Consider the following 23,203-nt stretch of genomic DNA (forward strand, 5'->3'; position numbering starts at 1 on the left):
TTTCATCACATTTAGAGCGGTTGAGATTGCACACACATATGTACGACAGACGGACGAATTGCCATCGGGCCAAAAAGCTCACTGAGATTTAAGTCTATGTAACATTCATACATTTTACCTACTATATATAGAAAATATCGAAGTCTAAACTGTAACCGAAATCTGGGTATAAACTGTAACAAAATCGGATACAAATCGCTAGGTCTATGCTGTAACCCTGCACAAATTACCTCGCTCTATACTGTAACATTGTTTATTTTTTCAAACGCATTTAACGAACAGGAAAATAGCTTCAACTGGTCATTTACTTTAATAAACGTTTCCTAACATAAAGGACTAACGTTTTGCAGATTTACTTTTTCTAGGCATGCATAAATAATGTCGAAATTGCAGAAAAATGCGTTGGTCTCTCGATTCAAATTTTCAAACTGTCAAATCTGCATATTTATATGACAATATAGAGATAAGTCTGTTGTGCAGGGTCTGAAGAAATATATGACTAGATACCGGATTATGTTCCTTACAAGCAAAGCACAAAAACATCTTTTAGAAACTAATGTACTTGTAGTATGGACCGGAATAAAAATCACCTACCTGTCCTCCCAACAAATAATCCTCCATCTTGAAAATTCTATACTGTAACCGAAAAACGCGATACTGTAACACGTTCCCTACGCTGTATAAGGTTATGGAAACAAACAAATTACAGGAAAGTGGCCGGGCAAAGCCATATACGCAAACGCACCACCAGAAAAAAAGGTGAGAGAATATTATCTGGTCTGTTAGTGTAGTGGTTGTGGTGCTTATTTTGCATGCGGAAGGTCATAACTTCAAATCTCACAAAGTTATTTTTATTAAGCCTTTTTTTAACTTTTTATTTTATTTCAGGTTTTTTGTTTCATTCTTTCATATATTTTTCCATGGATTTTATTTTCGAAAATGCTATAGTATATATAGTATATATAATAAGTTACAATTTAATTTTTAGCTATTTAAACAATGTCTTCACTCTCCGTGGCACTCTGTCGAGCTGGCGCTGTCGGTCGTAACGGAGAACTCCCCCTAGTTGGATGTGTACGTATCTTCATCTGGTGAATCAATCATGAAGCATATTCTGTCCATCTCCTTATCGACAGCAATGTCGGATGCATAGTACCTGCTCTCTTCGACCTCCACATGTCTGACACACGATTTCCTGTCATCAGCGGCGATATCCTCAATGACATCATTCACAAGAGCCTGCCCATCTTTAATCTAGTTTCCTTGCGACAACCTTTCCATATTGGTCGTATTAATTCGATTGGGTTGAGGCCTGCGTGATAGGGTGGAAGCCTAACAAACGCGTGTCCGCGTTGCTTAAGGATCGAATCCGCTCCATAAATCGGTTCGGGCTTGTGTTTCTGACATAGATCAAACAAATCAGTCCCGAGCATGTTTTGGTTGAAGTGTATGTTATGGCGCTGTAACCAGAACATCATTACATTTTTTTGTACTTGATTTCATTTGGGTTCAACAGATAGTGTCGTTTTTTAAGTTATGCTTGCTTAAAAGTTTTAGCAGATTCATGTCAATGTTGCCCACAAGGGGGATAATGCAAGATGATAGTAAAATCGGAAATGGTGCTGCAAGGGAAAGATAAATAGTGTTGTCTTTAATGTTTGAATAACTGAATAATTACTTCCCTTTAAACAGTATCTTTTTCAACACTCTACTTCATACAGTTTAAAAAATCGCTTCATCGGCCTGATCATCAAAGTAAAGGAAATCATTTTATTGACGGACTTCGAGGCATGTCTAAAATTGGCAAATGTAAACATGTTTATGCATAAAAGGTGATTATTAATGATAAACTTATCAGTAAGGACACTTCTAGTACAATCGTAACTCGTTCATAAGGTCCAGTTTAACAAAACTAAACACACAAGCGCGCACATGCACACTCATAACTGTTTATATATAACTGCAGATAGTTAATTATACCTCAATAGTGTTATTCTATCTAACTAGTATTGTATATAAGTGTAGATAACTGCACGGAAGTGTTTACTCAACTAAACACTTGAAAAAAGAAAAATGATAAGAAGAAGAAAACACAACAAAAACAACAATAAAAATACGTGACATCACTTGTTAATGCTAATGATATGTTTTCCTTGCAGATGGAAACGAAACTGTGTGACACATACAAGCTTACATGATCATTAAACACGTTTTGATTTTGTTTTGCAGAACCATCGATTTCTCTGTAAGAGAGGACACATTCAACTTCTCGTTTTTAAATAATGATAAGGAATAAATGTATCCCGGACTATTAAAACCTTAGGTCCATTTCAAGGCATTTAAATTATGAGGCACCTTTTTAATTACACTTTTTAATAAGCAGTCTCGAAAACACTTTATATAGAACGGTTTAAACAATGCAACATATTACAATTAAGATAACAAGATAACGACTTGCTTTGTATTCGAGTCACGACGAAGATACTGTCATCCTGACCGATAAAATGGACAAGATTTAAGAAAGTTAACCCGACTGTATATACACGACTATAAGTGCAGCGTCATCACGGAAGAGAAAGTACAGTTGGTATATTAGTCTTAGATAAACTTGTAAATATAGTAAGTTTCTGTAGCCCTAACCACGCAAATATCTTAAATAAACTTCCCTATCTTTAAATCTTTACAGGATTATTTATCTTATCAATTTAGGGAAAAAAGTTAAAATATGTGTACTGACTGGACAGAGAACAGTGCAGACCATGATCAGATATTAGAACTGGTACGTCTGCTGATCTCGGCCTGCACTGGTTGCATCGGCAGATCCTGCACCCGCCAACAGGCTTGGAGTCAAGAAAGCCGTAACCACTCAGATAAAAAGGCGGAAGTACAAGCGGGAAGAGAGAGAAAAAAACTTAGCGAATATAACATTTTCTTTCTTGCAGTGTTTATAAATATTTGTTTTTAAAATTTAATTAGTCACTTCTTATACACGAGAAAATGTCTATAACATGTAATTATTCATCTATTATGACTATTTTGGCCTTAGAATGTCTAAATTGATAGCATGCCGAATTCTTTACATCCATTTTATCAAACGAATTAAACTCCCAGCAAATTACATAATGATAAAATCAATGGACATTGTAATAAATCAATGTACTTTATGATTAAAGCAATGTAAAGATTTGTTTAAGAAATGTGTAGTAAGATATAAACTATTGACTAGATCAATATAGTATACATAAATATATAACAAATCGACGATTAATTTTCGAAAAATAGAATGACGCATTTTAATAACAGATAAAAAGTTATTTAAGGAAACATTTTTTAAGGCCCGGCAATGGTTAGCGGTTTTTTTTATCCAATCCAAACTATGTCGAGCTTGAATTAACTGTTTTGTTTATTTTGTACATGCAGCTCTGTAGAACCGTGATTAAAGTGCCTTTACTAGTATGTACCTACATTCAAGTGAACAAGTCTTAGATTCCTGGGATATGCTTTCATCTGGAACATGTCCCTGGAAATTTTAACAGCCCAAATTTCCCCTCCATAATGACAATGATTTAAATCTCTCTCGGTTAGGTAAATCACCGACATCTTAGGGACAGATAATCTTGATATCTGTGAGTGATCCCTGACTTTGATGAGAATAAATAAATCAATCTAATAAAAAATCTAACAACCGTCTGAATAATGCAATAGGAGAGACCTTGGTTTTACCGAACCCGGCTTTGAGTGTTTGAATCCTTAATAGCGGCATGTTTATTTCGTGATATATTGTTTGCATGCAACATGGTATTCAAACAAATAATCTGAAAACTACCTAATTTATATAAAATTAATCTGAAAAAGGACAATCACATATACGGGCCTGAATTTAACAATGGTAATAAATACCGTGTACGCGTTCCACTCTTTCAAACTATGGCAGAGCGACATTAAATTGTTCAGTCATAACAAAGTATATCTATTTTTTTTGTTAAATCAGCAAATAACTCAATAGTCATTTTAGATACTGGAAGTTTTATTACTACATTTTTAATTAATTGTTGAATTAATGATACCATTATCTAATATTTGAAAGAAAATAACTACATCTGACAGGGTATATATATATATTTCACATACGATGTTTTCTCGATACACTATCCTGCAGTGCAATATTAAGATGTCGATGTAAATTACGTAATACGAGACTTTACGAGATTTTATAATTGCGATGTGTCGTAAATGCGGAAGAATTTGGATATATAGTTTTATATAAAGTTTTGTTAAACGGAGTTTTGGGACATTTTATTTACAGAATATCTGATGAGCGTTTACAGAGCATGCTCGAATGGAGCCTGTCAAACCCAGGTAGGATCTGTAAAACATATTATTTTACATGACATTTTGAAAATACATGTATAATTATGTTGATAAACTTGTATAAAACTGAAATATATATCCCGGATGACACAACCAAAATACAAGTATTTCCTCATAATCCACTGTGATATTACAGGCGTATATACATATCACACTTTCCTTAGTTAACAGTAACAGTGGCTCTTTCGCATTTTGGTGATCTTCTGTCGTGAGGCCTCGGCCAAAACAAAGCTGAAAAAAGTTAACATACGAGGGGAAGTCAGAAAATATCCGGACTTTTGACTCGTTCTCGAAAACCATTCAACATTTAAAAAAAATCTTTCTAATCTTTTTCAAAATATTCTCCACCTACGTCTACGCACTTTTGCCATCTTCGTGGGAGCTTTTGTATTCCCGCTGTGAACCATGACGTAGACCTATGTTTTAGGTACTGTGTAACAGCAGATATCAAAGCCGCCCTGGTCTTATATTTTTTTCAAGCAAGCAATTTTTTCAGTTCTGGAAACAAATAAAAGTCACAGGGGGCGAGGTCTGGGCTATAAGGAGAGTGAGACAACAATTGCCATTTGTAAGAGTTGATAACTCTACTGTAGCTGCGGCGGTATGGGAGGGGCGTTATCGTGGAGAAGGAGGACATTTTTCTGTGCTAACCTGGGACACATTTGCTTCAGCTTTTCTCTGAGATTTTTCAGAATTACTTCAGAATAGTACTTGGCAGTTTGACCTTTTGGCATGAAATGAGTAAGTATCATTCCTCGTGAATCCCAAAAGGCAACAAGCATGACTTTGCCAGCCGAAGGAGACAGCTTAAACTTTTTAGGAGGTGGGGAACCAGCTCGTTTCCACTGCTTTGACTGAGTTTTTGTCTCAGGTTCGGAATAATGAACACACATCTCATCTCCAGTGATAATGCGGTTCAAAAACTTATCTCCTTCACGATTAAAACGACTTAAATGTTCTTTTGCATTGGTTACTCTGGTTGCCTTTTGATCTGCGGACAGATGTCTAGGCACCCACCTGCCACTTACCTTGCTCATGCCTAGGTGTTCGTGTAAAATCTTGTGTGCCGATGCCTTACCGATGCTAAACTTGTTGGCTACCTCCTCCAAAGTTACTCGACGATTTTTGTTGACAAAAGCTTTAACTTTGCTACCATTGTTGGGGTCACCGCCTCAGCTGGCCGCCCAGTCCTAGGCCTGTCACAAACACTTGTTCTGCCTTCACGAAACTGAGAAACCCAGTTGCAGAAGGTTGAACGTGATACACATTTATCAGAAAATCTTTTTTTTAAGCCTCTGAAAGATGTGGCAGGGCTTTTCACCTTCTGCAACCAGAAACTTTATTACAGAGCCAAAGAGTCCATGATAGACGAAACATCTATCATATATCAGAGGACAAAATACTGTGTATACACAACTATCATTGAAAATAAACTGACCACGTTATTGGCGGATGAATGTAGTTTTCACCAATATATAATGTGTGTATATAGCTGCACGTGGAAAGAGAGGAGCATGAAAAGTCCGGATATTTTCTGACCGTCCCTGGTAGTGTCTGAAAACATTCGTTTTTAAAGAATTCGCTTATTTTTCATAAATCGAAGACTTCTATGCCTCGTAGAATATTTTTTTCTATACAGATTACCAGAATGTGAAAAAGCCACTGTTTAGTTATTGTGCATATACAATATATATTCTATATTGATGTGTATTAAATTACTAAAAGCGGCACTGTTGTAAACAACTTTCCACATTGAAAACTAATACAAATTACAGTGATTTGTTAATTGATATAGAACAGACATGCCTCGGCATTAGTGGTGATCCGTTGGTCCGGGACCACCTGATTTTGGCAAAGACTACATCATTTTACAATCAACTGGTCCGTCAGACCACTTGAGTTTTCTGATTGGTGCTAGGCTCATCTGGGTAAATTTGGTCGAAAAATATGTTGTATATTTGATGTTTAAAAAACATTTGTTCGATTTACACATATATGTTAGTTAAAAAAAAGTTCGTAAGCCATCTGTTACTTTTGTTTTTACTTATATCAGTTAAAAGAGTAAAAAAATAGTTTTTTTTAATTTAGGTTGAACACTGTCAAATAACAGTACTATACTGTATTGCATTTATTACATTGTATGGGGTATCAATGACATTTCAGATACTTGAATAATGACAGCAAACAAAAGAAAACGAAATAATATATCTAGTAATTTTTGCTACTTTTCTTTATTTCAACAATCACAGATCCATCCATTTCTTCCGGTTAAAATTACTTTAAAGGGTTAAGAATTCCTTTATGTCAAAAATAAATATCTACAAACAATTAACAGAGAGGTAAAATATTTGTATTCTAAATCTATTAGGAAAATTAGCTCAAGAATAATGTAGTCTACTTGATATAAGTAAGTAAGATGTATATTCATCCACTTTCTAAAATGGTAGAGCCTTCACATCCGGTGATAAAATGACAAATCATCATCATCATTATTATTATCATCATTATAATTATTATTACATGTATTATTATTATTATTATTATCCTTTTGTTCGTAGTCTTAGCAGTCGTTGTCGTACCTATTTACGTGGACATATACATTATATAGCCGTTGTCGTCATCGTAATCGTACTTGTAACCGTAAAAGTCGTTGTCAAAGTCGTATATGGGCAACACATTTTTCAAACTATCTTAAATCACTTTATTGAAATGTCTTCTAATTATAATTATTTTTTAAATTTTCATTAAAAAAAGACATGAACTTGTAGAACAGTAGCCGCGCTGCATTAAATAAAAGTTTGCATCCTACTTTCTTATATAACTCAGTGAAGATCACAGTTGTTTACATTGATACCTGATATCTTACAACAGCTATTAAGATAAATAAATGTTTAAACAGTATATTCTTATCTTCAACTTGATTTCTTGCAATAGCTTCTTTGACACAATTCAAGATAAATTATATAATTATATTTTCTTATCTTAAATTGAATCAATGTTTTTAAACATTATCGATTAGGCCGCTATAGAATTTATTTCATGTACTGTTTTCAGGACATCGTTTCTTTTGGGAAATTTTTTTAATCATGGGGGTTTTTAAAATATTTGTACCCTTTTTAATTTAAAAAGGGCTTAGCAGAATTTAAAATTTTAGGGCGTGCTTAAATATGTTCTTTCATCTTTTAAAAAAATCACGTGGTAATTGAAAATCGGAATTAATAATAATAATAATAATAATAATAATAATAATAATAAAATAATGAAATAAAATACTACTTATAATAATGATAATAATAATAATAATGATAACAATAATAAAAATAATAAAATAAGAAACCAACACTAATTGAGAAAATTTACGCCCGTCGTAGAAATTTCATGATTTTCTTGGTGTATCGTTTATCTATTTATGTCTGAAATAATAAACGAGTATGGAGATATATTTTAAGTTTCATTTAATTGGATAATTTTATGATTCAACAATAACAAAGGTCAGTTTAAACTATGGTGATCAATTAAAAAAAATGAGTTCAGATTTTTAAACATAATTATACCTAATGTGAAAACTGGGTCGTCGATGCTACCGTTATAATGTCCAAATTTCCGCCTACATCGATTATAAATAATATAAAGTCATAACGCAAAGATCATTTAAACCGATACGAGAGTGCACGATTAATCAAGTCCTATTACGTCAAAACGACGATAAAAAGATAACGTATTTCATCTTTATCTAAATATTACAATAGAACTAACAAACACGACACGTGTGAGCTCGAAAGTCGTACACATGTGACTACACATGTTACAAATATAACGAAATCAATAGTTTTAACTTTAGATAAAATTATGTGATAAGCTAAATTTATTATTAGACTTAAACAGAGGCAGCCAAGTTTACATTTTTTCTGACCTTACGATTATAATGCGAATTTAAAACAATTATGACATTGTTTAAATGGTATGATGTTTACACGCTTAGTATTTTTCTACATGAAGGTATTATGTTTATATAGACACTATCACAATAATAAACAAGTTGAAACATTTCATTTTTTCCAATAGTTACTTCAGCTGAGCCGTATTTGGGTACAAACATTTCTAGTTAAATAATAAAAAGAAGTTCTAAAAACAATTTATCACACATAGGGTACTGACTTTGAGAAAATCAAGTTTCAATTGGGATAAACGCTCATGTTTATCACCCTCGAATAACGCAGATGCAATCGTATACATAAAAATCCAGCCTTTCTTCTTTTTCAAAATGAAACACGTTGCTACGAACACACACCACATAGCTCAAATTTTTTGATGTCATTTGTTAAAGAAAAACTAGTCCGTAGATTTTTTTTTTAATTTAAGCATTTAAAGTGTACATTTTCCCAGACAGTTTCATAAGTGTATCAAATGTTCACATGGCATCATGCCAACTTTTGAATAGACGATAACATGAACTATTAAGTGTACTTTATCGTATAACGATGTCCTCATCGCGCCATTTATAATGTCTCCATTTTAGGGTAGACACACCACAATGGAAGTGAAATCGCGACAATGCTATACAACGGTTGACAATGCAAAGCAACGCTCGACCAGGATAAACTTAATATCACTCGAACGTTTGATAATGAGTTAAAACAGTGAGACAATAATTAAAAGTCGAGTTATAAAAAAGTCTTTCTACTTTAACAGGTTTCAAATTTACCTTCTTACCTTCTAACCGCTAGTTAAGCGTAAACGCGTAAAAGTAGTAAGTAATAAGTAATATTTAAATATTACTACGCATGTTCAATTGTGAGTATCGTATAGTATTGTCGCACTGTCACTTTGCATTGTCGCATTGTCATTTCACTATGTCGAACAGCATGGTCTATATTCCAGTCTTTTTTGTGTATGATCAAATACCTTTTTGTTTCGCTATTTACTCTATCAATATTAAGTTTTGTTTAATCAGGAGAAAACATGGTCGTGATACCGTGTTTGCACTGATGACATTACATTAGTGTTGCCATTAAAATTGCATTAAAATCATGGTTCGAAAATTTTCTGACCAGGTTGGTTCAATAAGTAAAAATAAGTAATCATATTGTGCAAGTGCGTTTTACCATTTACACCAGATAATTCAAAACTCCAATAAATTGAATTAAATAGTGCATTTGATATGATATTAAAAAGTGAATTTGACCAAACCTATAGAAACGTCACTATTTGGTAATGAAATTTTATTATCTCACACAGAACTTATTTAAGACCGACTGGAAAGTCTAGAGAAAAATGGCGGGGACGTCAGAATATTGAAGAAAGAAAATCCTATGTAGAAGAAGTAAACAATGCTAATGGGAATGAAGATAAACAAGACGAGTCAGATAGAGGACGGCAAGATTGGTCAAGTAAAGGAGCAAGGCCAAAATCGGTAAATGCCAAGAAATTTCAGTCAGAAAAGTCACCTGCCTTTGCATCAAATAGAAGAAACTCACACAGTGCACATCGGCCACACTCAGCAGTTTTAAGGAATGAAAAGACAAATAGAATAGGAGGTGAAGATCAATATACATGCAAGAGACAAGAGAACGATAGATTTCCAAAAAGATTTCATAGCATTACAAATGCAAACAAAGACAATTTTGATATCAGAAGGACGGGATCAGAAAGTCAGTTGAACTTTAATTATCGTGACAAAACAGATGAAGTTAGTGGCAGAAGATATAATGGAAGAGTGAGTACCGCTGAATCGCAAATACAATCAAAAAGAAACAATTACAATGCTGACAGGAAAGACAAAGAAGTTCATACCGGTAGGAAAATTGTATTAGGATTTCCATTTCTGAAAAATTTAATAGGGAATGACCCTGGATATATTGTATTAGAGTTAACAAAAAACAAAACTGCTTTAAAAGAATGCTTAAAAAGAACATCTGAAAACCAAGAATTTCTTGAAGTTTTCCTTCAAGCTCTTTCCAAGGCTTACTTATGCAGAACGACACCTGGGCTTATGATTGAATTGTTTGAAACATTGAAAGATGCAAGTTTTTTCGACAGCGTCGTATTTCTGCTTATTGACATATTGGGGAAGGGACTCAAACTAGAAAGCACGACAGAACAAATGATAAAGAATATCATACAAATTATAACTATTCAACTTACACGAAATCCATCCTCCCTATTTGTTGTTTCAAGAGCTTGTACCTTACTAGGTCAAATCATTGACGGTATGTCAAAGGAGACCTTTGCTAATAAAGAAATAGTATCAATGTTTCAAGATCTGGCAGGCCAAAAGGAGACGCTAGAAAAGGAGCAGAAGACTTCGTCTGGACTAAAATCGAGTAGAAAGCCCCCGGATGATTATAGACAGTATTCAGTAGCTCCAAGCATCTCAGAAATTACAAGTAGCGACAGGCCATTTCTCAGACAGAACAAGGTTGAAGGCGAATACGACGATCTTGACCATTATCTAGACGTACAGTTCCGCTTGTTACGGGAAGATTTTGTTGGGCCTTTACGAGAAGGGATTACAGAGTATATAAAAATAAAAACGATAAAACAGGACGGCAACGACAATAAATCGATAAGAAAGCTGGACATTAAAATTTATGAAAATGTATCTGTTTACACACCAGTTATAACAGAATATGGACTATGCTACAAAATGCAATTGGAAATGACTAATTTTATAAGACGTGTTAACTGGTCAGTTAGTAGGAGATTGATGTATGGATCACTAGTATGTCTAACAGACAATGAATTCAATACATTTTACCTAGCAACAGTAGTAGGAAGAGATGAAATGGATATAACAAATGGATATTTCATTGTACATTTTGAAGAGGACGTAAGTGTGCATGATGTTCTTCACAAAGTGTTCCAAATGGCAGAAACTTCAGCCTACTTCGAATCGTACAGACATGTTCTCTCAAGTCTTCAAACGATAAGGGAAGGCGATCTTCCATTTGAAAAGTACATTGTACATTGCAACAGAAATATTGATCCTCCTTTGTATCTTAAGTCAGTCAAAACGCTTGATTTACGCCCATTAATTGATCAACATATCACATTGCATAGTGAAAACCGACTTCAAAACATAGGTACACAAATCCGAGCTGGGGTAAGTCATCAGTTTACTGCAAAATCGTTCAAAGCTAAATCTGTCAATGTCCTTGACAAGAACAGTTGGCCATCAAAAGAACTCCTTCATCTAGATGAATCCCAATATGAAGCGGTACAAACAGCATTGACAAGTGAATTTTCCATAATTCAAGGGCCACCTGGAACAGGGAAGACCTATATCGGTTTAAAGATTGTAAAAGCATTATTACACAACAGATCGACATGGTTAGGATCTGAAAATCAATTAAGACCTATGTTAGTAGTGTGTTTTACAAACCATGCCCTCGATCAATTCCTTGAGGGGATAGCAGCTTTCTTCAAAGGTGATATATTAAGAGTGGGTGGAAGAAGTGAAAGTGAAACATTAAGAAAGTTCAATCTTAAACACTACCGTCAATTCCATCAATCGGTGAAAAGTCACCTTGGTAAACTACAAATGTCGAAAAAACAGGCAAAACAAGAACTTGAAGAACAGTCAGAAAAACTTGAAGAAACAGCAATAACTATAGAACTCTACCGTTCAGAGGTAATAGGAGAAAATCATTTAAGGGAACAGATGGGAATCATGCTGTATAACAGTCTTATCAACAACTATAGAGGAAATATCTACGGTAAACATTTTTCCTACATTAAAAAATGGTTAGGCATAAAACACATTGAAGGAATTGCATGGCAGCAAGCCGAGCAAGCTTTTGTAAGAAAAGAGGACAATTATGTGAACATTGAAGACAATACCAAACAGAGACAAAAACACATGATAACCGACTTTGATAACGAAGATGGATACAGTATGAAACAAAAAGAAAGTTTTCAGTTGAAACAAATTCGACATCGAATAGGAATTGTGTATTATGTGAAAGATAAGATGGAGACAGAACAAAAAACAACTGATGAAGAAAGGAAACATACGCTATTTAAAAGATTCCTTAAAGTATTGGTCATGCGAAAAATATCTGATGTTGATGTTATGAGTGAAGAAGAAGCAGAGAGAATCAATGATGTTTGGCGTCTTGACCATAACACAAAATGGCGCCTTTATAGGTTGTGGGTACAAAAGTTATGCTTGTCTAAATACGACGAAATTGAAGCAAGGCGTGCTCAATTCGAATTAGCATCAGAGCGCTATCGTGAAGCTATGATGCAGGAAGATAGGGAAATTATGAGTAAAGCCTCCGTAATTGGAATGACAACGTCTTGTGCTGCAAGGTATCAGGCAGTACTCCGTGATATAAGTCCCCGTATTGTCATTGTCGAGGAAGCTGCAGAAGTACTAGAGGCTCATATTGTTACTACATTAAGCAAAAGTTGTGAGCATCTTATACTCATCGGAGACCACAAACAGTTAAGACCTAATCCTAATGTATACCGGCTAGCAATTAGATACAAACTTGACGTGTCGTTGTTTGAAAGGATGATAAAGAATAACATGACATTTAATTGCTTGAAGCTGCAACATCGTATGAGGCCATCAATTTCCAGCTTAGTAAAACATATATATCCAGATTTATCAGATCACTCGAGCGTGACCTCATACCCGGATATAAAAGGTGTTTCTGCAAATCTTTTTCTCGTCGATCATGAAAATGAAGAAAAAACAGATGACGATATCAGAAGCTATTCAAATGTCTATGAAGCTCAATACGTAGCAGAGCTTTGCCGGTATCTTCTACTACAAGGCTATGAAAGACATGAAATAACAATTCTTACAACATATACTGGTCAACTGATGTGTATCCGAAAATGTATGCCTAAGGATCAGTTTAACGGCGTGAAAGTCACCGTTGTTGATAATTACCAAGGGGAAGAAAACAAAATTATCATACTTTCCCTCGTCCGAAGCAACAAAAATGAAAAGATTGGATTTTTGAAAACAGAAAATAGAATATGTGTCGCTCTTTCACGAGCAAAATATGGTTTCTACATTTTAGGTAACTTTTCCCACCTCGCCACGCACTCAACACTCTGGAAAGAAATAACTGAAGAAATGAAAACAAAAGGATGGATTGAAAATGGTCTTAAGCTCTACTGCCAGAACCATCCACGAGATGATGCTATTATTGCAGTGAAACCAGATGATTTTAGAAAGGCTCCAGAGGGTGGATGCCAAAAATATTGTGATATCCGTCTAAAATGTGGCCATGTTTGTAAAAGATACTGCCATGTCCTTGATCGACAACATGAAACAAACCAATGCAAAGAGCCGTGTACAAGGGTACTTTGTGAACTAGGTCATAAATGCCCACAAAAATGTTTCGATAAATGCAGACCATGCACAGTACCATTACAGAAGTTTATTCCAAAATGTGGTCACCAGCAAACAATTCCTTGTTCAGTTGAACCAGAAAAATATAAGTGTAAAGCTCCATGTGAAACAAAACTGGAATGTGGTCACCAATGTGCAAACGAATGTGGCAAACTGCACACAAAGCATTGCCAGGTCAAAATTGATATCTCATTCCCCTGTGGTCATAACGCCAGTATTTGTTGTGCAGACAAGAAAACCGCAAAGTGCCAACATTCTTGCGGGGCTATTCTGAAATGCGAACATATTTGCAATGGGACTTGTAGCACTTGCTTCATGGGGAAAGTTCATCAGCCATGTCATCACAAATGCAATAGGATTCTTGTCTGTGGACATGCTTGTAACGATTTTTGCAAACACTGTCCTCCATGTAAAGCTCACTGCGAAAATCGATGCGTACACAGCAAATGTGACAAATCTTGCGGTGAACCTTGTATACCTTGCAAAGAGATATGCTCATGGAACTGTAAACATTTCACTTGTACCAAACTTTGTAGTGAACCTTGTAATCGACCAAAATGTAACAAGGCTTGTAACAAACGTCTGAAATGCAAGCACAGTTGCATTGGGTTTTGTGGGGAGCCTTGTCCAACACTCTGTAAAGTTTGTGATAAAGAAAAAGTCACAGAAATTATATTTGGCAATGAAGATCACAAAAATGCAAGATTCGTTTTGCTTGAAGACTGCATGCATGTCATAGAGTCAAGGGCTTTGGACAAGTATATGCATATGAGAGATAAAGCAAACCCAATTCAGTTGAAAGGTTGCCCGATATGTAAAACTACCATTCGCAAATGTTTACGGTACGGTAATCTAATAAATCAAATTTTGGAAGATATTGAAAGGGTAAAGGGACAAATGATAGGTGACACTGGAATTATTGATAGAGTGTCTCATCAAATACTTCGAAATCCAATTATCAGCGGTAATGTTGTCGACAGACATCGACTAGGTAATGTAAGGATTCCAGCAATTAGATCTATGAAGGAGAAAATTTCCAACGCCTACTCAGAGCGAATTCAAAGTGCATTTGAAGCACGCTTGAAGATTTTGATGAACGGAAACTTTTACACAGAAACGCAGTTACTGTCAGTGGAAAATCAACACCGTTTAGTTAAAGCAGCAGTAGATATAAGATACCGCTTCAAAACAAACATTGAAAAAACAACTGTAGACGAGAGGCATGTTGGGTTTAAAAAAATCTTATCGTATTTTTCGGCGACATTCCTTTAAAAAGTTTATCATCAGGGAAATTGGGGGCTTAACAGAGGATTTAAAATTTTACGAATTTACACGCGAAAAATTTAAAAAGGTTTAAAACATTTTTTACATTCCAAAAAAAGAAAACAGCAATAAATCTGTTGGGGAAAATAAAGAAGGAAAGAAAGACCCTTTTTTAAAAATTTTAACGGCTTTTTTTAAATGAAAAAGGGGAAAATTTGGGGGAAGAAACAGAAAAAAAGAAATTGCCTGATTATTCTTACACGACTTTAAAAAGCTTCTAACGCTTGAAGGATTAGGAATAACAGAGGTAGAGAGACTACAGATTATTAAGGCCGTTGGATTGCCTAAGGGACATTGGTTCAAATGTCCAAAAAGTAAGTAATATGTTATATCTAGATTTTGAAAATAGCTTTGTAAGGACAGTTTTTATTTATTAGTAATTACGCATCATTTTAACTAAGTGATGAAATTATAAAATGTTTTGTAATTATTTCATATTATTTTCTCAGATATAAGATAAAGGAAAAAAACAATCGTGTATAATTAACACTGTTCTTTAAGATGAAAATTTAATGAAAGAAAAAGTGTTGGCAAAAATATAACTTCTATAAAGTTTGCAGTGTTTTATTTGATAAGATATCAATTTAATAACAGAGGTTGTTTTTTCTTCAAACAAATATACACATCAGAAAAGTAAAGGGAAAATATCTTATATTCATTCGCCTTATTTAGATCATATATATGCGATCGGGGAATGTGGTGGAGCCAGTCAAAGGAGCACGTGTCCAGAATGTAAATCAGACATCGGCGGTATGAGTAATAAACTAGCAGACGGCAATAAACTAGCACCGGAAATGGATGGCGCTGCTTTCGCTGCTTACTCAGAAGAAGCAAACAATATGGGAAATTTTGATTTGAACAATCTTCATTAACTGCAATTTTGCATTTTAATCCACACTATCCAACGTTGTGGGAAAGGTTGGCATGACATGCAGTTGAAAAGTAAATGCTGCTTAGAACATATCGTAATTTTTACTGTATATAATTTCTACATTTTTAATGAGTTAGCAGTTGTGATGTAAAATGCCTTTTTTCTAGATTTTATTTGGATACGTAACAAACTACTGATACATGACCATGTTTTAAAAGGTCCTGTCCACCAGTCAAATTTGTCGATTTTCAATTTATTATTGAAATTAGGTTTCTTTTTCTTTTCGTATTTTGGACAAGATCGAAAATTTTGCAGTTTATAGATTTTTCAAACTTTTTTAACGTTGATTTTAAATTGTTACTCTGTGATGGTCTATTCAATTACAAAGATAAAGTGACACGATTTAAATGTTATTGAAAAATGAAAAGAAGTTAAAAAGAAAAATAACATCATTGCTGTATATTAGTGATAAACTGTGCAATTGAATACTACAAGAATGATTACAGAAATCTAGTGTTGCATGCATTTTGATTGGTTTATCAAAATTATTTAAAAAAAACACGCACGCACGCGCGCACGCACACACGCACGCACGCACACACGCACACACGCACACACACACACACACACAAACGACAAAAAACAACCAAACACAAATAGGATTTTTATACTGATTTTCCCAATGTTTTGTTTGTGTTGAATCATATTTATATTGTTTGTACAGGTATAATATGTTTTAATTACATATTTATACTTTTTATTTGTTTCAATGTTACTTGCATGCCAAGTCATTTATCTTGTTGAAAGGGCGTAATGATTTTTTTTTGCAATTCTATTTCATTTCGAGCCATTTATTATAATATTTTGTATATATCATCATTTGATTGATATCAAGACGTTTGTATAATTATATTTCTCATATTCTTACATGTTTTAAAGCTCGTAAAATATTAAAGTTTACAATAAAGGCCAAGAATGAAGAAGAAGAAGAATGATTTTATTTTCAACTCGTACACAACATATGGAACATCGTTGTACAATATACATTTACAAAATACATGGCATATGGTCACTATGATTGACAATTCAGCAATCAATAATGATTAAGTAAAGTTTTATATCTATTAAAGACTAAATAAGTATGCGTATGTTCTTAAGACCTTACCTTAAAAAATATGTACTTAAGTATTCATCTTAGAAAAAGGCCAAGAGTGTTTTACTTATTCAATAAATCAATAAACCTATTCACAAAAAAATCAATTTCATGATGGGTTCGAAGAAAATTTTCGAGTTCTTGCTTCCACATTGTCAACTATGTTTTCATATTTTGTTGCAACTATTCTTCGAAATAACCTTCATGGTAAATTGAAAAATTGATGATAACCTTCACTCATCTTTGACCTTGACTTTGAAGGTCATGAACTGCTTGTGTTTTTTGTGTAATATAATTAGCTAAACTAATTGGAGAGACACTTAATCACATTTTTATTGTTCAAACACTTTATAATGTTATAATTTTAAACAGACATTTATTTTAAATAACTGTTTGTATGTTTTAACATGTACATGTACCTTCTAAACCTGGTATTATTTAATGTGACTATTAATGTGACTATTATATTAGCTCCTTTTTTGAATATTTAAGGTACCTTATTACCCTAGTATTTTGATTTACTTCAGTATATTCAGTTTCATACAGGTACATTTGGGTATTTTTAATGTTTATTTGTAAGTAAGTGGTTCAACTTTTAGTCTATTATAATAATTTTAGAATGGCAGTGTGCATTAATATTGGATTTTATGTGTATTTTAATTGATTAAATTGACGAGAATCTAATAAATAAATAAATAAATAAATAAATGAATAAATAAAAATTGTTTTCGCTTGAATGTCAATTTATCTTATTTAAAAATAATTGTTTTTGAACAATGTTAGGTCGAGTCAATTAAGTAGAAGTAACATTTATTTCAATTTATATATTTTGAAAAGAAAAGAAAAAAAAGAGAGAAAAAATCTTGAAAACTATTTATCACAAAGTCTTGATATTTCACATAATGATAAGTCATAACTAGTAGATGGCCTCTATTGATTTTTGGGTCAGTAGGTCAAATGTCAAGGTCTCAGGAGTCTTAAATGTCAAAATGGTTTCCGCTGATTATCTTGAACAGTTCTCATATCAAAGTCGTCATATCTCACATGGTGATTGGTCATAATTAGTAAATGACCTCTATTGATTTTGGGAGTCAAAGGTCAAGATCATAGGGCCTTAATTGGTAACATGATTTCTGCTTATTATCTTGATTGCTATATATCACAAATTCTTCATATTTCACATATTGATTAGTCATTACTACTAGATGACCCCTATTGATTTTAGGGTCACTATGTCAAAGGTCAAGGTCACAGGGGCCTTCAATGTCTGAATGGTTTCCGCTGATTATCTTGAAAAGTATTCATCACAAAGTCTACGTATTTCACATATTGATTGGTCATAGATAGTAGATGACTCCTATTTATTTTGGGGTCACTAGGTCAAAGGTCAAGGTCACAGAGGCCTTAAATTGTAATATGCTTATTATCTTGGTTACTTTTTATCACATATTGATTGGTCATAACTAGTAGATGACCTCTATTGATTTTCGTGTCACCAGGTCAAAGGTCAAGGTCACAGGGTATTTTAATCTTAGTATGATTTCAGCTCATAATCTTGAAAGATAATTATCACAAATTTCTTCATATTTCATAGTGATTGGTCATAACCAACAGATGATCTGTATTGCTTTTGAGGTCACTAGATCAAAGGTCAAGGTTACATGGGCTTTAAATATCAGAATGGTTTCCGCTGATTATCTTGAAAACTATTGATCACAAAGTCTTCATATTTCACATACTGATTGGTCATAACTAGTAAGTTACCCCTATTGATTTTTGGGTCACTGGGTCAAAGGTCAAGGTTAAATGTTCTATTTAATGGAAGTCTGGAACAATAATTTGTATGCCAATTTTCAGATCATTCGCTCACTCCCTTTTCCAGAATGTGAAAAATGATCTAAATTTTTCATTCAAATCGGGCTTAAACATCACAAACATACGGTCTTCAATTAATTCAGCTAATTATTTTACATGTCTGCATGTTTTTTCTCCTGTTTTTAATTGCTATAGATAAGCTTCCTTAGAAATTCTAATTTTATGTTTTCATTGAGGCATTAGCACGCAAGTGAAGTTCCTTTATTTTTTTGTATGCACTTAAAAATCGTTCTTTATTATGTATATTAAGTAAAATATAATTATGACGTAATATAGGTTATGAATAAACAGAAAAGTTTAAGAAAGTGATATTATTTTCTATTTATCCATTTTACTATGATGTTCGTCTTTCGAACTACAGCACAATAATATTTAACGCTTAAAATGGAATTTACTTTCCCCGTTTTAAATAACTTATAGTTTCCCTCTTTCAGAAGTATACCTTTCGATATAGACCTCTTGATACTGTCTTTGTTTGATTGCTTGTTTGTTTGGTTTTTACGTCACACCGAAACAGTGAAGGTCATATGGTGACATTCCAGCTGTACTGGTAGGGGAAGACCTCAGGTACCCTTCCATGCATTATTATAGACACGCAAAAGGCACCTAAGTAGAACCACCGACGTTCCGTAAGCTAGCTGGATAGCTGCCTCACATGAAAGCAATTAAAGTCCCTTCGGGATTCGAACCAACAGCGGTTAGGGGAAAGTGGTTTCGACAGTCTTTTTTAAGCACGTTTCACAAAAATGGAGGCTTTTGTTCTGTTTAAACTGATTATCTACAGAGCATCTTGTTGAATATAGTTTGATAATTAAAAAGATACTCCGGAGCGGCCGCCCTTTTTCAATTAAGTTTTTAATGAGACCCCTAGCTAGCACCGGTATAGAAGAAACAAGTGGCATTATCTTGTCAACACATAAAGTATTTAATCAATGATCGAATCTCGAAGCATTGTAGAAAATATAACAACAGCGATATGTGTTTTTTTTTATCTATATTATATTGTCAATATTATGGCAACCATATTGTCAATATTATAATGAATAAAGACAAGAGTGTGATGTTTTCTATACCTTTACTAAACTAAGAGACTCACACTGGAGCTAAAGAAATATTATATGTGTAAGGGGAAGTAACCGTAATAGACTTTAATACATTTTTATACTGGAACATTTTCCCCCCTTTAATTTTTTAATTAAGAGAATCATAATCAAATCGTTACTAAATTGTTCATGGTTGTTTTTTTCTTGTCCAAAACTATAATATTAAACATTAAAAAGTAAATCCACTAGCAAAAACTCTGTTCTGCCCTGATAATGACAGGGACTATATGTCTAATGTTTAAAACATAGAAGAACTGAAAAACAGTGTATTGTCACCTAGTGAAAGAAAGCCCTAAACTAAAAAACAATGAGTAATATAAAATAAAAAGGAAATTTGAAAAGGGGATCGGAGGTAATGAAGCCTATGTATTCAAGTAGGAATGCTGGAACCATCCACCCAACCAAAACAAGTTAAAAAAGAATGAACTTAAAATGCTACAAACATTAGTTTGCTACAACAATAAGTCATTATCATTAGGAAACGTATTAATTAACCTATTTGAGAAGCATAGAACAATACCAGTAATAAAGTTTCACAGACCCCTTAACGAGTCATCGGACCTTCAATTTTTTCAATCGCAGTCGTGATTCCAAATCCGGATGTTCTTCATCAATATACCGGTAAGTAGGTTGATTTTGTGTTCTCAAGTGACCGCATCAAATAGTCCAGAAACTTCATAGGAATCAGTGGTTCAAAACGGCTTATATTACGTTTTTGATATAAATATATGATCAGTACATGTGCTGGGATTGACAAATATACATTTTATTTGGATTTTTAAAGGCGTTTTGAACTCCACACCCCAAGCATGCCAAGTGTTTTATCTTAAGCTATCAAATATTCTTGTCTATCTCGCTGTGATAAAAAAGACTTAACTAATGAAATTGTTGAGATTGGAACATTAATATGATTACATATCTACAATGTGTAAACCGTACTATCAGATCTTTCTACAACGAGTAACGTTACAAGGATGCATCAGAAATGTACATGTTTGTACACATGAACGAAAACCTATGTAAACCACGTTTAACTTGAATACTGCTGAATGTAACTTATTGCAAATAACGTGAGTGAACAATTATTATATAATAAAAATGGACATTTATGTCGCATACAATACACATTACTAATGGCCAATTTGGCCATTAAAACATATGTCATGTAAATAGTCACACAGCTAGTCAACATCGATGATATTTTAACCATCGACGCCTCATAGTGATTTAAACATCCATGTTTTAAAGTCATTTAAACATCGATGTCTTAAAGTCATTTAAATATCAATGTCTTAAAGTCGTTTAAACATCAATGTTTCATAGTTATTTAAATATTGATTCCTCATGGTCATTTAAACCTCGATGCCTCATAGTCATTAAACATCGATGCCTCATAATCATTTATACATCGAGGCAGCCTCATGGTCATTTAAACATCGACGTCTCATGGTTATTTAAACATCGATGCTTCATAGTTGTTTAAACATCGATGCCTCATAGTCATTTAAGTATCGATGTCCCATGGTCATTTTAACCTCGATGTATCATGGTCATTTTAACATCGACGTCTCATGGCTATTTAAACAACGATGCTTCATAGTCGTTTAAACATCGATGCCTCATAGTCATTTAAGTATCGATGTCCCATGGTCATTTTAACCTCGATGTATCACGTTCATTTAAACATGGCTGTCTCATAGTGGTTTAAACATCGTTTCCTCGTGGTCATTTATACCTCGATGTCTCGTTTACACATCGATTTGTCATAGTCACGTAAACCTCGATGCCTCATTGTCATTTAAACATCTATGTTTCATGGTCATTAAGATATCGATATATCATGGTAATTTAACTAAGCATCGATTTCCCATGGTCTTTTTACATCGATGCCTCATGGTCATTAAAATATTGATGTCTCATGGTTTAAATTGTATAAGTTAACGTGTTTTGCAACCTTGTTTCATTGTATTGACACATTTCCATTGTTTACGTCTGTTCCGAATTTAAATGTAAATATAATTATGTTTTTTTGCTGATGATTTTCTTGTGATGAAATGAAACCTCAAAATCACGTTAAAGGACTTCCACTAGAGTACGCGACAGTAAAATATAATATCTATTTATCATGTACTCGGAAAAGTCGAAAACATGACATAGTCGAGGTTTGGTGTGAATGACATGCAAACTAAAACCTTGCCATAACACAACTTGGCAGTAAAACTGTCGTCTGTTACAATGATTTGTATAAAACGCTTTTGAAATACATACGTTACAACAAAAGGTTCTAAATGGAGTTAACTGTCCGTGAAATTAATACAATACTGCAAATTAGTATTTGTAACTTATACAAAGGACCTTGAACTGTTAGACAACTTGAATACTTTTTTTCCTCATATTTAAAATTGAAACGCTACAGACATGACATGCAGTATTGTTATCCATATAATAATGGCGTTAGCAGATGCGGTTACAGTATCATAAAGCATTTCAAGATAAGGAAATATATAATCATAATGTTATTGTGAAATTTCATAATTTTTAAATATTTAATCATTTGCAAGATCATTTTTCAATACTTCGATAGACCATGGGTAAAATGAGCCGCGTCATGACAAAACCAACTTAATGCGTTTGCATCCGCGCAGTCTGATCAGGATCCATGATGTTCGCTATCAGTTTCTTTATTTGTAATAGGGTTTGTAAGCGAACAGCATGGATCCTGATCAGACTGCGCGGATGCATGCTGGTCGCAAATGCATTACGTTGGTTTTGTCGTGACGCGGCTCAAATGTATTCACATACAGGCAGGCGAAGTATCAATAAGCCCACTATATGTATCGATCTGTTCTAGATATAGAAATATAGACATATCGATCTGTTCTAGATATAGAAATATAGACTTATCGATCTGTTCTACAAATGTAGGTATAGAAATATACCGCCCACCTTGGGTTGAGCAGGTTTAAATACGTAAGTAAAATCAATCTATACGAGCATTGATTACCATAAAATAAAAGAAATAGGTGACTCATATTTTGTATATAGTAACGATAACCACAAGTCACATACTTTATTTATAGAAATTGCGTAATTGTTTTCAGAAAATGAAGTCAAAACGTTAAACCATTTTTCAGAAAAAA

General features: G+C 33.7%; 1 protein-coding gene across 1 annotated transcript; it reads left to right on the forward strand.

Annotated features, from left to right (window-relative positions):
* The first annotated feature begins 4,078 nt into the window (after positions 1-4,078).
* On the forward strand, positions 4,079-16,501 carry LOC132737440 (NFX1-type zinc finger-containing protein 1-like). Its single transcript, XM_060724731.1, has 4 exons — positions 4,079-4,359; positions 9,610-14,962; positions 15,276-15,375; positions 15,734-16,501. Exons 1-4 carry the CDS (start codon positions 4,340-4,342, stop codon positions 15,931-15,933), a joined length of 5,673 nt encoding a protein of 1,890 aa, XP_060580714.1. The 5' UTR covers positions 4,079-4,339; the 3' UTR covers positions 15,934-16,501.
* Positions 16,502-23,203: the final 6,702 nt, after the last annotated feature.

The sequence above is a fragment of the Ruditapes philippinarum genome, unplaced genomic scaffold, assembly GCF_026571515.1.
Source record: "Ruditapes philippinarum isolate M1 unplaced genomic scaffold, ASM2657151v2 ctg657_1_1_1_1, whole genome shotgun sequence".
Taxonomy (NCBI): Eukaryota; Metazoa; Mollusca; class Bivalvia; order Venerida; family Veneridae; genus Ruditapes; species Ruditapes philippinarum.